Source organism: Primulina eburnea, chromosome 14 (genome assembly GCF_022965805.1).
Source record: "Primulina eburnea isolate SZY01 chromosome 14, ASM2296580v1, whole genome shotgun sequence".
NCBI classification, from domain to species: domain Eukaryota; kingdom Viridiplantae; phylum Streptophyta; class Magnoliopsida; order Lamiales; family Gesneriaceae; genus Primulina; species Primulina eburnea.
Genome location: NC_133114.1, coordinates 3,071,837 through 3,088,497, shown reverse-complemented (window position 1 = coordinate 3,088,497; position 16,661 = coordinate 3,071,837). Strand labels below are relative to the sequence as shown.

Sequence of the window (16,661 nt, the reverse complement as noted above, 5' to 3'; positions counted from 1 at the left end):
ATAATGTATAATCTAAATATCGATGAAATAATGATTTATACCTATTGAGTGTTTTATTTTTGTAGTTTTATCTAAATATATTTATATATAAACTTTTTTCATGACATATGAACATGCAATCGTTATTATTAAATGTATATCGGATAACTTTCAGATCCTACTAATCACACTAGTAATCTAACATGCAAATCTGTGTTGTGCAACATATTTGTTCGAAAAAATGTTTTATTTTGGTAACTGTTTAAATCCATTATATGATAAAACGATTAGATAAAAGAACAATGTACGACTCTAATCATTTAAGTCTAGATGAAATAACGATTTATACCTATTGAATGTTTTATTTTGGTAATGATCTAAATCTATTGAATCGTGAGACGGTCTCACGAATCTTTATCTGTGAGACGGGTCAACCCTACCGATATTCACAATAAAAAGTAATACTATTAGCATAAAAATTAATAGCTTTTTATGGATGACCCAAATAAGAGATTTGTCTCATAAAATACGACCCGTGAAACCACATCACATGAATTTTTGCCAAATCTATTTATATTTAGACTTTTTAGCACCATATATGAACTTGCAATCATTATCATTAAGTACACTGGTTAACTTTGAGCTGTAAATATATAAATCCGTGATGTGCAACATGTTCGTTCGAAAAAGTGTTAGAATTGAATCGAACTTGCACTCGATCGACTGGAACACAAATGGAGTGCATGTGTGGACATTTTTGAGTTAGGTGAATGACGACTTGATTTGAGGCTGGATATAGCCGAATCCTACGAATTTCAAATGAAATTGACTGGACATATTATAAAAATCATGGAGTAGTAAATTAAGAATTGATATTATTACAGGGAAGATCTCCGTGTTGTTTTAACGCGTGATTGAAAGCGTAAACATCGCCGGGATGTTGGGGGGCTGTCCCTACACAAGGTACTTTTCTTACTCCAACTGAATTTTTCACATTCACCAAAGGGTCGATTCGCTCTTCGTTCCATTTCCCCCTTTTTTTCACTTCTCGATGCAATCGGACGCGAAATTAGAGTTGTGTTGTTATTAATTTATGGTTCTGTGATTACAGGAACAAGTCATCAGCTCCTTTTATGGTTAATAGTTTACTTTGTTAATTCCTTGATTTGGTTGTTGGATTGGTGTGGGATGGGGTTTTGAATTGGAAGTTCAGGTGAACCTAATTTTATATGGGGACTTGAATTTGGGGACAAGAACTTGTAATAAATTAATAATCTTACACAAGAAAATGCCTTCGATTTTTCAGCTGATTTTATTCAAAGTTAGATCAAAAGTTGTAGATACAAGAGTCCAGGAATCACTGGTGCTTGTGAGAATGTTGGAACTACGCATTTTGTCATTATGATGTACGTTGGGTCCATGGTTAGGGTTTAGCATTCCCCTGTTAATATCGCTTTGTGAAAACTACATTGTGCATAAAGAAAATCTCCCTGCTATTAATTTGTTTGTACAAGTTAACATGTTAATGCAAATTCTTGTCTGGTTTCCTTTCTTTGAGAGGAAAAGATCAACCTTAGAGGAAAATGGTGGAAAACTACATTTTTTCCTGTATATTTATGGCCTATGCTTTCTAGGATAATATATTATTTGTACTTTGGACATCCTTTCCTCTTAAAAGTTTTGTAAGTTATGATATTCACAGTTCATGCCAATCTGTTTCTAATTGTTTAACTTATCTACAGAATTACTGGGAAAAGTTACTTCATTAACTAATATGAGATTCTTACAATTTTTAAATCATTCTATTAGGTTATAGCTGAATGGGTTCTGGTTTTCTAGAAAATGGGAGTTGAGAAATCTTTTGCTAGCTTTAGCAGTTTTACATGGACCTTAATATTCTCATAAAGTAGTTGGTTGGTAAAATATGAGCTATATATTAATTTATGTCAGCATCTTATGTGGCTAATACGTGCAATTTATTCTGATTTGCATATTTATTTAGTTATTAGTATTTATGACTTAGTTCTTTATTATTCTGATGCCTAGCTATTGGATTCTGTAATAATAATTTTTAAAGAATTTTATATGCTTGTAATTTTCTTTCCACGCGTATCTCAATATACTTTTGGGAAAAAAATAGCACTTTCAACTGTTTCCACGTAGCTTACAGATTCTAAGATTATTTGTTGTTGTTTCCTCCACCATTCTCAAAGCTTGTATTCTTGTTATTTTTAAAATGTTCTATACTTTTGCCAATAAATATTATTTTATCAGCATATATAACAGTATAAATATGTCATCCCTTCTCCCCCATACTCCCCAATATCTTCTCTTTAACAGTTATAAAAGCCAAAAAAAAAAAGAAAAAGCTTCCTGTTCAACTTCCAATTCTTAACAGAATATGGAAACCATTGGAACAATTTCCGAAGGGCAATGGAGCTCCTTCAATGGACTCTGCTCTGAGGAGGCCGATTTTGTGGACCTATTGCTTGGTAAGTGCTCGCTTCCAAATGAGATGCCTAGTAGTTTTGTTTCGCCTGCTCCCGACTCCAATGACAAATCTGTTGATGGAAGTATGATGTACTCATCGCACGAAAATGTTATCACACATTCTTTTTCAAGAGGGAATACTACTAATTATAACGAAGATGCTGCTATCTTTTTTCCCTCTATAAGTCATGACAATTACTACTCCTTTGGCTCTCAACAATTTTTTGTGTCCGACAACAATTTAGTTACCATGGATTATTCTATGACGGAGGCTAAGAACAATGTCTCCCGAGTTTGTTTTCTTACTAACAATGCGATGGAATCGGACGATTTCTTACACCGGGAGGTCAGTAACGACAGTTTAAAGGCTAATGAGAGAGTACATGGTGATGTTCTTGAAAACAACAACTTGCAGCTTGGAATGTTGCATGAAACACCCGAGCGGGAACCATTGGGAGAAGATGAATTCCGTGTCCCTCCAGAGATGTGTAAGAAAAGGTCTCGACTTCCTGGAGAAGTAAGAACAGAAAGTAGCTGTATTTGTCACATTTTTATTTGATGATTGATTGGGATCGAAATTATAGTTTCTTATTTGTCCTCATGCCATTCAGGATCAAAGTAACAGGAGCATGAAATTCAAGAAGTTCCCGAAGCTAGACAACATTGACTATGAAAACAACTACAATGATGATATCAGTAATGCAACTTTCAAGCAGCGCACTAGCAGCTGGTGCTCAGAGGATGAGTCGATTGCTTCGCTTGAGCATACTCATGGGGTGACTTCAACTTCAATTCCAAAGGGTGGTCGGATTCTCAATTCAAATGGAAAGACACGAGCCAGTAGGGGTTCAGCAACTGATCCTCAGAGCCTCTATGCTAGGGTAATTATCTTCGAAGTATTGTAATTATTATATTAGATCGTAATCCAATCATATGTTTTGGTAACGATATTTTTTTCCACCATTTTGAAGAAAAGAAGAGAGAGAATAAATGAGAGATTGAGAATATTGCAGGGCCTTGTCCCTAATGGAACCAAGGTAAACTCCATTGAAATGGGTTGCCCTTGTAATTTTTACAAGTAATTTGGAAGGGGAATCTGACGAGGGATAATCAACCTTTGTTTGGATAGGTTGACATCAGCACAATGCTTGAAGAGGCTGTCCAATATGTAAAATTTTTGCAACTTCAGATTAAGGTAAGATTTGTTCTTGAATAGAGTTCATTATGGCATTACTTTTCTTTCAAGAAACGTTTATACTGGAAATGAGCGAGTTAGGGAGACGTGCACAATTTGGCATGCAGATCTAGAGTGATCTAAGCATGAAAGAAATCTGTTTTTTAATCTGGAGGACCAATAAAGAAATCGATTAAGATGGGAACGTGCAAAAGTCACGCTTTAAAATAAATTACACCATGATAGTTTTCCTTTGGTTCCACCACCAAATTGGTTAGAGAATAACCCTTTATTACCCTTCTTTTTCGGAACCAAGTCGAATCAATTCACATGTTCATACATTTCAGATTACTCCCGTGGCAACAATGCAACTTTAGTCATTTACTCCATTATTTTCTCGTCTAGATTTTATGAAATCGAACTATTTGTGGTTTCAAATCTTTTGGAGCTTGAGTTGCTTGTTGATTTCCAAATCTTGATTAATGTTGTTATATCATGCAGCTTTTGAGCTCTGATGCTCTATGGATGTACTCTCCAATTGTCTACAATGGAATGGACTTGGGGCTCGATCTCAGGATTCCCTCCCCGAAAACACAATCCTAAATCTGACCATGAATACTACAACTAAGACGATGACAAGGACGACGACTACTACTTGATTTTTTTGTGAATAAATATCACATGATACATAAACACACAATTACCACTGTTTGATGACTTTTTTTTTCCTTTTCCCTTTTTGACATATTAATATAAATACCGGCGATACAATTCTTTTACGGGGACTAATTATTCTTGTTCCTTTATTGAGTTTAATCTAATATACCATACTCCGTCACCGGTGTACATTGTGGTTTTCCATCTTTTTGCAAGTGATGCATTGTATTCCTTATGTCTGCATGTGACATGAAACTAATAATTTTATTAGTATTATAGTCATCTGTTCTTTGGATCATTTACTGAGTTGATATACTGCTGAGAAGTGAGACACTGTCCGTTTAGATTTCGAAAAACCTATACGATTTCGAAAAACCTATTAAATCTAAACTCATATTCACCCAAACCTTTACCCGAAACTGACGAGTTAGACCCGTCAAATAATTATATTTATAGTATTTTTTCGACACTGCTAATTTTTAACAAGTAAATTTATGATAAAAACTAGTTCAAATTGAGCATCACTTCAATCTAGACCCATTGTCATCCTCAGATGTATTGTCATGAAATTAATTTAGGCATCCCTTTAATTCTTTGAGTTCAATGCTCATAGACTTTCTAAATAGTTTATCTATCAGTGTGTGCCTTTTATCATTCTTTTTCGTTTGTTGGACTTAATGGTAAGACAAGTTTGTTCTCTGATTAACTTCTCATAACTCTATTATCAAGCAAAAATTTGTTTGAAACGGTCTCACGAGTCGTATTTTGTGAGACATATCTCTTATTTGGATCATACATGAAAAAGTATTACTTTTTATGCTAATAATATTATTTTTATTGTGTATATCGGTAGGATATACTGATCTCACAGATAAAGATTCGTGAGACCGTCTCACAAGAGACCTACTCCTATTATTAATGATGATATGAATTCTAGCTATTAATATTTGGGTCAATAGATGATGTAGTGCTGGAGATTTTTTTAATGCTTTTACTACTTTCAAGTTAATTTCTAAAGTTGTACCCTCTAGATTATGAATAAGCATAAACCAAACTAAACTCAATAAAACCATGGTTTGAATTTGTATTTAGTCGATCACGATTTTGATTCGTTTTAAAATTAATCAAACTGAAAAAATTGGTTTGTTTGGTTCAAAGTTTCAATTTGATTCATAGTTTTAATGTATAACATATCTGATGGGTAATGATTAATGAGGCTCAAATTAATTATAAAAGCCCAAGCCTACTATATTAATTATAAAAGCTCAAGCCTATACTATACACTCTCCAAAAAAATCTATAAATAAGAGAGTATTCTCATTATTCGGGGAGGATTTTTTTTGGATACTTAAACCTTTTAGCTCTCAATGACGATCTAGGAGTTATTTCCTGACTTGAGCCGGAGTGTCTACCCCGGCGCCTCTGACGTTTTGTTTGTGACGCAGGTGATAGCCCACAAAGATTTCTCTCCATCAGTTACTTGGAAGACCCGATTACGAACCAGTAGAGGAATTCGGATAATCATAATTTTTGGTTACATCAATATCATTTGAATATGTATATCATATAATCAGTATGACGAAAAATTGATAACAGATGTTATTTTTATACATTCTAAGCTTTCCAATGATTTAAACTGAAGTTTAATGGAAGTACAAGATGCTGTCTCTCCATTTTTGAAGTGTGATAGTGTCGATGAGTATTTCTTTAAAGTTGAACTATTTCATTTTGAAAATTTATATTTTTTTTGAGACAGAAATTTGTAATTTCATTAGCATACATTATAATGTTAAATACTTGCATGCATATTGATATTTGTCTATTCCAATTAGATTGTTTTAAAATGTAAATTATATATAAAAATAGTCAAAAGAATTATTTGAAGAGAAATGATTTTTATTTATTAACGATTTCATTTCATTTGCGATTTTCCAAAACTGATAGCATTAATTTGGTTCGAAGTTTTATTGTTGGATTTATAAACTCAAACACGATTTTGATTTTGATGACAATAAAACTTTTTTTTGTGTTTCTAATATATTTACTCAAATGTGAAGTTGTTAACTCAAGATGGAAGCTGAAATTCGAATTTAGTCAAATTAAATCTGACAATCTGCAGTGTTTTGACGATATCTCACAGCTCGTAGATGCGAATGACCATATGCCAAAACTAATGAACATAAAACTCAATTTAGATAAAGTCATATCTCATGTCAATCATTCTAAATTTAATGTTATCTAAGCAAACTGATAGCAGCAAGGCTCATCAATTTAGCTGATCAGCAAGAATCAGTTGGCATGAGCAGTTGCGGTATTTTGGTTAGCCTGATCAGTTCGGTTATCCAAATGAAACAATGCATTAAAAAGCTAAAACGATGATCTACAAATCATATTAACAAGTCAAAATATGAATTGGAGTGTAAGATGATGATATATGACGATAAAAATACTAGTTCTGCACAAGCTGAAATCAACAAAACTGATTTAAGCAGACCTCATCAATTTGGTTCATTCTAGCTGAAGAGCCCAACTGAATGATCAGTATAGCTGACGAACCCAATCGACAATGGATTTCAAAAGTAGTTTGGCTCGGAAAAAGTGGCCAGCAACCCGAAAATGACCGTTTTAATATCAGAAACAATATAGAAACTTTTCAAACGACCATATTCTTGTGGCTAACGTATATATCATTCTTGGAGGCTATAAACACAACATCTTGAAGATAAAATACAAGCTTTGGAATGTGATTCAAAGCATGAACAATCTACATGAAGAAATTAGATAGAATGAGAGCAAGCCCAAGTGTGAGGTTACATTTGAGATATACACACTGTAAAGGATTAAATCCTCATGCACAATCGCTTACACATATACATAAGAGTTGACCTTCAAAGTTTAGTTGAGCGAGTTTTCACACAAAGACATTAAATATTGTGTTTGTAGTCTTGACATAGTTGACATTAAACATTATACGGATTGTGAGGTTGCAGCCTACAATCAAGAGTGTGGTAGGAGTTTCGAGTAGACAAGAAATAAGTCATGAGTTGAAATGAGTTTGTATAAGGAACTGTAAGGAGGCAATATGGATTAAAAGGTTATTAGAGGAAATCAGACACAAACAAGAGAATGTTTCTTTATTTTGTGACAGTCATAGTGCCTTGCATATCACAAAGAATCCAATATTTCATTCCAGGACTAAACACATTGGAATCCAATTTAACTTTGTTCGAGAAGTAGTAGAGGAAGGAAGCGTGTATATGCAAAAGATTCATACAAAAGATAACATAACTGATGTTTTAACTAAGCCATTGAACATTGAAAAGTTTGAGTGATGTAGATCTTCAAAAGGCCTAACAGAAACGTAAACAATAGGGAACGACAAGATTGAAAAGAAATATGAATATGTGTTTGATTAACAATAAAATCTCCAAGTGAGATAAATGTCGATAGAAGAAGGTTGGTGGCAGACAACCAATAAATGATATGGGAACACATGATGTTAGGCAGAACTTCAAAGAACACGTTTTGCAGCAAATTTGAAATGTTCATACGGAATACACATTTTATATGTGTTTTCACATGAATGAGAAGCTCGAGCTCCCTCTCCTCATTAAGAAATCATCATTTCATCGAGTTCTTTATCATCTTATATCATTTGAGTACTTAGTTCTATAATATTTGTGAGGTGTTTGTCCTCCTACATTAAGAATACTAGTAAAAGATGCACATGTATTGTATGTGCTATTATTATTTTTAATTTGATCAAATAATACTAAATAATTAACACGAAATTATTTTCGATTTAGAAAAGTTGTTCGATTTAAAAAGAAAGTTTTATTTTGATTTTTTTCTATTTAAAATATGGAGTGACTTGAAAATATTTTAAGTATGGTAAGAAGGGTAATTATGGAATTAAATATTTTGGTGTCCTCAAAGGTAGTTATTCTAAGGCTCTCACACTTAATATAATAGTATAGAAGTATAGATGTGTGCTCTTTTTGAAAACACAGTGAGATAAGTTGTACACTATAAAATATTATAATGAATTCTTTTCATCATGTCCATAATTTATACCTTAATAATTTTTAGGAGTTTTTCACGTGTCCAATTTTATACTTTATTTTTATATTATTATCTCAAGTCGCCACACGTGATACCACCGATAAGAACCACAACTACTGTTTTATATAATCGCAGTTTTATGCCTTAAACGTTTTGAGAAATGTCTAGAAAATAAGAAGCAAGCCCCTGACTTTATCTGCAAAACATAAACATGGGACATTCTAAAAGTCCCAAATCTTTATTGCATGGAAAGAAAAAAAGTTCCATCTGACACTGACGGGCATGCACTTTCACAACCATTCACAGGTAACAATTATTTAAATACAGACTTTTGCCCCGACGAACAAAGTTCAACTCTAACTACATTCAGGATACACAGAGTCGCGAGGAAAATATACACTCTTTCAACCAAACTTTTCTCAGATTCCTTTAACAGTCCCGACTCAGCTATATCGTAAAACAGACACAAGGACAGTTCTAACTTCACTTATCTACCTTCCAAAACCATTGTTGGAGGCAGAATTTTGCCCAGACCAGTCCACACGCCACCCTCGTGAAGCACAAGGGTCGAGCTTAATCTCAAGCGTGATCTTCGTGTGAGTGATTTGGAACATCATGTTGACTATCTAGAGGCATGTATTGCGCCATTATAGCCCTTATCTCCGAGTCCATGTATGACTGGAAATGCAACCATGGAAAAAGAATTCAAGACTACAATTTTACACAATATGGCCAAGATAGTAAAGAAATAAGCTGGCATTGATGATGAAGGAACCACAAATACATTAAAGTTGATAAAGTAATATATATGGAGCTTTAGATTTAGTTTTGAAGGCTAGGTATGGATCAAGGTTTGGAAGCAAACGATGTCCGATGACCCCAAAAAGAATAAAATGAAGGGGGGTCAAACTTCTTGGATGAACAAAAGTAGAATTTTTGGAAAAACAGGTGGAGTTGGCTTGCACACAACCACATCCTCTGCACAAACGTCAAGTTATTATACATCAAGTTATTTCATTCACTTAATCTACAAATTGTTTTAGCGAGGGTATACCCTATCTAGATGACATACCATGTTTATAGTCAAAAATCCATAGATCTTGGGACAAGTAAAGCTGAAAATGTTTTCATATCCCTAAAAAAATAGTCTCTCAAACCAAGATAATACACTTTCAAATTTCAAATAACATATCTATAATATTAAAAAACTAAATAACCGGGCATATTCTTTCATAACATGATATTAAGGCAGAAAATATTGTCCTCAAAAGAACAAAATAAAATGCAACTTCTTCGATTCATTTTCCATAAACAAGTTCTCGAAAAATATTTTTCCAAAAACAAAACCAGATATAGGCAAAGATATTCAACAAAAATATCACTCGAGTGTCAGAATACCAGGACAAGCATTAATGCATATGTATGCATAGAAACTTACCCTCAATCTATGTCTGTACACGAGATATGCTCCACCACAAGCGATAGCCAATCCAATCAAAACAACCCAAACAGCCACCCAAGAAGACTTCACCTCAGAAGCCCCCTTACCTGCAGAAGAACAAGAATAAAAATTAGTCAAAGACTACGAAAGGAGACCAAGTACATACAAAGTAACAACAATTTGTAATAAACCAACTTATGCAAGTATCATGGTCCCACATATATAACAAGTCTCCGCTACAAGTGCAATCATAACTGCCCCACGTATTCTTGCAGTTGCATTCAGGGCATTGACAGGCTTTCTTCTCCTTACATTCATCAATATCTGTACGTCAAAGGAAAGAACGCACGGGCAAACGTCAAACTAGGAACAACATATAATCGCACAAGAATCCAACTCCTCGTTTGGTTACACACTATTGGAAAATAGAGCTCATATCGCTAAAACAAAGTAATAATTGGTGGTAACATGGAACTTGAAAACCCGAGCATCTAGTTTTGATCTTGTGCCACATAGGCAGCCATACAGTAATCTAAAATCAATTGTTGTTCCGCATCAACTTGATATTAATAGGTATTTGACAAATGACGTTCACTTTGATACTTCTTGTAATATCTAACACCCGATGCTCTACCAAATATTAACAATATAACTCGAAACTTTTAACAACAATTCAAGTGCCACATTTAGATCACTATAGAGCATATGTAAGCACACAGTTCAATGAAGATAGGTAAGTTGCTCTCCAACATTATTAATTGACAATTTCACAATTATCAACAACGCTGCCAAGGCAATGGGCTCATCATTATATAAAAAAATCTGTACAAGAAAAACGTTTGATGACTTTGCACAACATGTCGATACAATGAACCTCAAACAGCAAGAAGCAAGGGAAACGTTTGATTGCTCCATCAAAACAGATTTACTTAAGACATTGGTTGTACTCAAAAGCCAAGACATGGAATAACTGTGATTGTGATATTAGCAAGGCTGACATGCAGATGCTCCGAAAAAAATGGAAAAATGGGTTTTACAGAGTATAATAAATAAAGAGTTAATTATGTACAATAATAAAGAATACTGCTAGAAAAAACACACCAGTAAATTTTTTGTTGTGATTTAGTAGCATGAACATATATTAGGTGCTGTGGATTCACCCGTTGAAAAGTGCAATATTTGCACTTTTATTATGTCTTAATTGATACTAACGTTAACGTTGAAGAGCAGTTTTATGTGTTTTTGGTAGTTGTTTGTGTCGTTTGTAGGAATCAAGCTTATGCAATTATTTTGAGACCAAGGAGTGAAATGGAAGGAAAACGATGAGTTGATGAACAACACCTCCGCACCTAAAAGCCAGCGCGAGGCAAAGCTGAGAGTTTAGGCAGAGAGAGAAAGGTCGTGCTGGGGCGTGCAGCTGGGATGAAATCAGACGCACAGATCAGAAAAAGCAGCGCCCCAGCACCACATTATAAGCTCTCTTGCGCCGCACATTACAGCACCCTAGCGCCCCATTTCCTGGGGGGCAGCGCTGCGGAGACTAGACAACACACTCGGGGACGGACTTAGACGCGCGGCAACGTCTGATCCAACACGCACCTGCGCTGAGAGGTATGCAGAACAGGGACTCTTTGGTTTTGAGAGATTTAAAAAGGCTGAAACCCTAGCCGCCATGGGGATGATTCATCAGACATACCGGACGAAAAAATCTAGAAAAGAGAGAAAAGGGAGACGAGACGAGGCACAAGATCGCAGGACCAAGAGAACTGTGGTACGAAGACGAAGATCACAACTTCCGAGGACGGAGAAGCATATCCGGCTTCAATTCTATTCTTCTCTTCTTTAAAATTCTTAGTTAAATGTTGGGATTGAAAAACATGATTTGTTTTCCTTTCTTAGTCATTATGAACTAATTCTATTATCTAGAGGACGACGTAGCATGACTTGAAAATATGGTTTTGATCTTTTGATTTAGTTATTTAAGTTCATTGTTAAGTTTAATTGTGTTTCCTTGACTTGTTTGCGTTCAATTACTTGATCGCTAATTGAATCATTATTATTTATTTGAAATTTATCACTCGAGGGACGACATTTTGGATAGGATCCTAGGATCTTAGGAAAATACATCACACTGTGGAACGATATTCGTATTTATTCCAGTACTAAAACTTGACACCGCACAATTGCGATAAGACATCACACAACACCCATTCATGAAAGATTGATCGTGCAACAGGTGTAGTGTCGCTACCATTTTAAGTCAGCCGTCGGGTAGGGTTAAACTAAATTTAAGAGTAACACACGACGCCAAAGTATTCACCTAAGAAGAAAACTTGGTTAATGGCTCTACAAGTAATGAAAAGAAAATAATATTCTGGTAAAAATGTAGATATAAAAGTGTGATGCACGAGGTTTCCTTACCTATACAACTTTTAACACCGTCTCCTTTAAATCCAGGCGGACAAGAGCACTTCCCTTCTTCATAATCCTTTTGGCAAAATTTATTTATTTGTATAAAATATTCCATCACATCCATATATTGGATTAGAAAAAAGACCGAAACAAAAGTAATGAAATCACCAACCACACAAGCTGAGAAAACGATTCCATTTCTGTTTTCGTTCCAACAGCCTCCATGGCTGATTTGGCATCGCCCAGGACCAGTTGCTGCGTGTGGAAAAAATATTTCATTCACATAGTCCAACAATATTACATTGCAATGTTTATGCAAGTGTCCAATTATATCCTGTGAAACAAATATCACGGGGTTCATATTTGGAGCTATCATGTTAAACATCTATTATTCAGTACTCAGAAATTTTTTTCACCTATTTCAGTTGCACCAGAAGTTAACATAAAACATAACACAAACATAACACGGGTCACCACTTCGTTGAGAATTTCCAATACAGCTTGAAAAGTTTCAAATAAAATAGATTAATCAAATGATTTGTGTGTGTGTGTGCGCAATGACTACTTCTATCACAAATTTCCTGATAAAGTGATAGACACCACTTGTTACATTCAAATGAAAAAACCAAATTTATTTACAAACCAGTGCAAGAGTTGTAACCATCTCCCTTAAACTGCACGCCGTTAACCACAGGGCATTCACACACTCTTCCTCGAAACGTATCCTAAATCCACATACACAAATACTTTCAAAAGTTAATATAAGCGGGAGGTAAGAATCTTAAAATTATACTGAAAAACCTTGCAAGCCGTAAGATTAGCAGCCCTGTTCTGCCAGCAGCCACCATTATTTTCCAAGCATTCATTTGTTTCCACATCTGCAGTCAAGAAAGTAGAAACTCTCCTATAATGCATGATTTTATTAATCATTTACCAATCAACCATTGGATTAACTCTATAAATAACTTATCACGGCATCAAAAAAAAAAAAAAACTTACCACCACTCAAACAAACAGAAGGTTCAGTAGTTTCTTCAAAACCTGAGCATAAAGCTTTTAAAACAGCACCTTTCTCCAATTTACCTGAAAGCCAACACATTAAAGACTAGTATTTAGCCTGCTTAATGAAACTTATGAAAGTCAAAACTGACCTCGATATTGCCTATTATTCACAACTACTGTAGGCAATATGGTTACATCACCACGAGATCCTTTCCCAACCTGCCGATAAATTACTTTTCAGACATTTTACATGAGCATGATCTCATAGGAGCGTAACAAGGACAAACAGAACAGCAATCCGCGATGATTCAAAATCTTGATTACAAAACTCACTTGAGCATCCTGCTCCTCTTTCAAAACAGCATTGTCCGAATCATCCTCAGGGTTACCCATGCATTTTTCGATTTTTTTCAGATCAAGCCCTGATATGCCAGCCACATTGGAACACAATTATCAGAAACAATGCCAGACCGAAACAAGTTACAAGTTACAACTAAAGACATGAAAGGTTACCTAATGATTTGATAACACCATCAGCACATTCTTTATTGTATTTCTTCTCCTTCATGGGGCATCTAATTTTGAAATCAGTAACGTAGTCCCACCAGATCCATGACTTTTGGGCCTCTTTTGCCACTCTAAATACACATAACTGTCTCAAGTTTTCAAGAACAACGTCTTTTCCATCATAACCAGAGCTAAAATCTTCTTCGGGGTCTGGAGAACAATATCGTCCGTGGTTGATGCATTGAGACTTGCATTGCTTGCTTACAGTGAATGCACGAGGACAGAACCAAGTTATATAATGAGGTGTAAATTGAGTATAACCACCTTTCTCGAGAATTTGAGCTGCGCCCTTAAAATCTTTTACAAATTCCATCAACATGTCACATTTAGCTCCACACTCATCGTTGCTGTTACTCCACAGTTCATATTCAACTCGATCATCTGGATGTGGAACAGCTTCTCTCCAATCAAGATTCAGGTTCACCATATCACTACCATCGATTGCTTTCTTTAACCTTTCACCAAAATTTTTACTAATCAGTGCAGATGGTATTGTTATGTTCTCAATATATTTTCCAGATGCAACATCTTCTTCAGGTGAGTCCATAGTTATCAATGGTTCATCAACATCATCAGTAACTAGAACTGCAGCAGCACCGGAATTTTGAGCATTCCAAACCTTTAAAGCAAAAAAACATTCTGCAGTGCAACAAATATTTATTAAAAATTTGTGAAAATTATGTCCATAGAAACATATATAACAACGTTCATATTTCCAAGACAAAGGAACTTGGCAGCAAATTACAGGTAATTACTATAACTACAAAGTTTTCGTTTCAATGTAAAAGCAATACTCAACTTCATCAATAAACAAAACCAACATGAAAACAAATAAAATCCCATTTATGAACAAATGGATAAAGAGGAATAAACAACCTACCGAACCTTATTTAAAGAAGAAATGCTTCAGAAAGAGCTTATATAATTTATGTTTCACAAGTAACACAGAAATGTGGGGCAACTCGGACAAATTGTTCATTTCAACCAAAGTCTTAATAATGCTATCCCATACTATATCCTAAACTATATTTAAATGAATTTTATCTTCTTTTATCATATCTAACCAGTCTTCTTTTATCTCCCTCTTCCTTGGTTAATGTGTATTCCTCATGGTCTCACATTGCCTGAGTGAGGCATCTATTGGTCGCCTAAGTACATGTGTGTACCATCCTAAACTATGATAAATATTTTTATCTAAACAAATTAATTCAAAAATTAAAAATGTCCTTAGAATTAATCCATCAACATCAGCAAATTTTTCAGAATCCAGATTGCTCCTCGTACTCCATTATTCGGAAAAAGGAGTCCTATCAAACCATTGGCTTCATAAAGTAACTGAATCAACTGTTTAAACAAAATTAGGAAAGCAAATCACATTTGTCAATCTAAATGACTAATTCAAGGGCTGATAGCATATCCTTGAGCTAAAAGATCTGACGTTAAGCACATATGAAACTCCAATGAAATGGTAGAACAAACTTATTTGTTTGTAACATGAAATATGCTACATCTGGAATAAACTAACCCCATGAAACCCAAGAGCCAGACTGTGACACTACGCACACATGGAATTCACAACCCTCAAGGATTTTGCCAAAAATAGGCCAACACTATCTCAGGAGAGAACTCTTTCACTAATCTTCGAAAGGGAAATAATCTATCTCAACCCAAAACGAACAGTTTCAAATTCAATCATCATGTAGCCGACTAAGCATAAAAAGGGAAAAAAGCATATTAAACCTCAACCCATAATCATACAATAATTCACATGAACGAATCGTACCCAGAGTGTATTTTAGAAATTATTAAATTTTAGCTCAAATTAACTAAATCCACAAAGCGGGAATCTCTAAAACTCCATGCACCTCCACGATCAACAAGAACAAAGGTAGGCAAAGCTCCAGGCTTGCCCTGGAAAGAAACCCCAGAATCTCCGAACGGTTTGCACCCATCCTTATTGTCCTTCGAATACACCACAGTTCCAGCCATGCTTCCACCATACTGCGGAATCCCAAAGTTGCCGATCGCACTGTCGTATGTACCCTTTAAGTCTTCGGGTGACGTCACCCTCAAACTGTTCTTCTCCACCACGAACGGACCCACAACTGATTCCGCGAAAATCAAGAGCAAAAACCCAAGGAAGAGTGCGCTTTTTGATATTTTGGAACACCCCATTTACCAAGAATTCCAGAAGAAGCAATAAAACCTGCAATTTGTTAAATTATCTGTAAAAATTGGGGGCTTCGTTCTCACTTCTCCCGAGCTCCTGCAATAAATATGAGGAACACACGCATTGAATGCGTTATCCGTGCGTGAGATGTCGGTTGTGGAGCTTGAAGACTGCAAATGTCAAATGGAAAACTGTGAAAGATTTGAGTTTTGCAATTTGAACTTTCGTCTACCTCAAATGCTTTCCTTCGATACAAAGATCCACGGCTTAGTTAACTACCACATATCATATTTTCCAAAAAAAAAAAAAAATTTACGTCGTTGAACATGCTGCAGCTCCTTTTAGATGTGTACCGACTAAACTTGGAGTTTATCAATTATCACAAAAAAAATTTGTGTTAGACAATTTCACGAGTTGTATTTTGTGAGAAAGATCTTTTATTTGAGTTCGTTCGTGAAAAAATATTATGTTTTATACTAAATATAACATTTCTAACATTAACGTTCCAAGTCTCAGACGAGACTCTAAATTAGAAATGTGCATAAACACGAATCAAGACGGTTTATAAACTGTTCGAGTCGATTAAAAAAAATATTTATATTCAAATTTATCAAATTTGAGTCGAACATGTTCAAATTTTTTTTCGATCTTAATTTAAGTTCAAATTATTTTTTTAATTTATTTTATTTTTAAATTTGGAGATTAAT

At 34.8% G+C, this 16,661-nt stretch overlaps 2 protein-coding genes across 6 annotated transcripts; one reads left to right on the top strand and one right to left on the bottom strand.

The window, feature by feature from the left end:
* The first annotated feature begins 633 nt into the window (after positions 1-633).
* LOC140811984 (transcription factor bHLH84-like) lies at positions 634-4,500 on the top strand. Of its 5 annotated transcripts, XM_073170132.1 has the most exons (7): positions 634-2,471; positions 2,715-2,815; positions 2,885-2,986; positions 3,081-3,350; positions 3,441-3,506; positions 3,599-3,664; positions 4,145-4,499. In XM_073170132.1, exons 1-7 carry the CDS (start codon positions 2,381-2,383, stop codon positions 4,244-4,246), a joined length of 798 nt encoding a protein of 265 aa, XP_073026233.1. In that variant the 5' UTR covers positions 634-2,380; the 3' UTR covers positions 4,247-4,499. The 5 variants fall into 5 exon arrangements, 4 of the variants coding, with proteins under 4 accessions (XP_073026233.1, XP_073026232.1, XP_073026231.1 ...); XM_073170131.1 differs by having other exon boundaries at positions 635-2,815; positions 4,145-4,498; XM_073170130.1 differs by having other exon boundaries at positions 640-942; positions 2,378-2,986; positions 4,145-4,495.
* Positions 4,501-8,579: 4,079 nt separating this feature from the next.
* On the bottom strand, positions 8,580-16,197 carry LOC140811057 (vacuolar-sorting receptor 3-like). Its single transcript, XM_073168929.1, has 12 exons — positions 15,650-16,197; positions 13,731-14,423; positions 13,551-13,639; positions 13,367-13,436; positions 13,215-13,298; positions 13,017-13,093; positions 12,859-12,940; positions 12,388-12,470; positions 12,225-12,291; positions 9,999-10,127; positions 9,801-9,910; positions 8,580-9,040 (listed from the first exon to the last, which is right to left on the bottom strand). The coding sequence occupies exons 1-12, from the start codon at positions 15,957-15,959 to the stop codon at positions 8,942-8,944; spliced, it is 1,893 nt and encodes a 630-aa protein (XP_073025030.1). The 5' UTR covers positions 15,960-16,197; the 3' UTR covers positions 8,580-8,941.
* Between the last annotated feature and the right edge of the window lie 464 nt (positions 16,198-16,661).

Bases quoted from the DNA above. Each gene is read 5' to 3' on its own strand.
- LOC140811984 (XM_073170130.1), top strand. From the start codon at position 2,381: ATGGAAACCATTGGAACAATTTCCGAAGGGCAATGGAGCTCCTTCAAT. The intron at 2,987-3,080 runs GTAAGAACAGAA...CATGCCATTCAG, and splicing joins GGTCTCGACTTCCTGGAGAA to GATCAAAGTAACAGGAGCAT. The intron at 3,351-3,440 runs GTAATTATCTTC...ACCATTTTGAAG, and splicing joins CTCAGAGCCTCTATGCTAGG to AAAAGAAGAGAGAGAATAAA.
- LOC140811057 (XM_073168929.1), bottom strand. From the start codon at position 15,959: ATGGGGTGTTCCAAAATATCAAAAAGCGCACTCTTCCTTGGGTTTTTG. The intron at 14,424-15,649 runs GTGCATGGAGTT...GTTGCACTGCAG, and splicing joins TGTTCTTGTTGATCGTGGAG to AATGTTTTTTTGCTTTAAAG. The intron at 13,299-13,366 runs GTCAGTTTTGAC...GTTGGCTTTCAG, and splicing joins GAATAATAGGCAATATCGAG to GTAAATTGGAGAAAGGTGCT.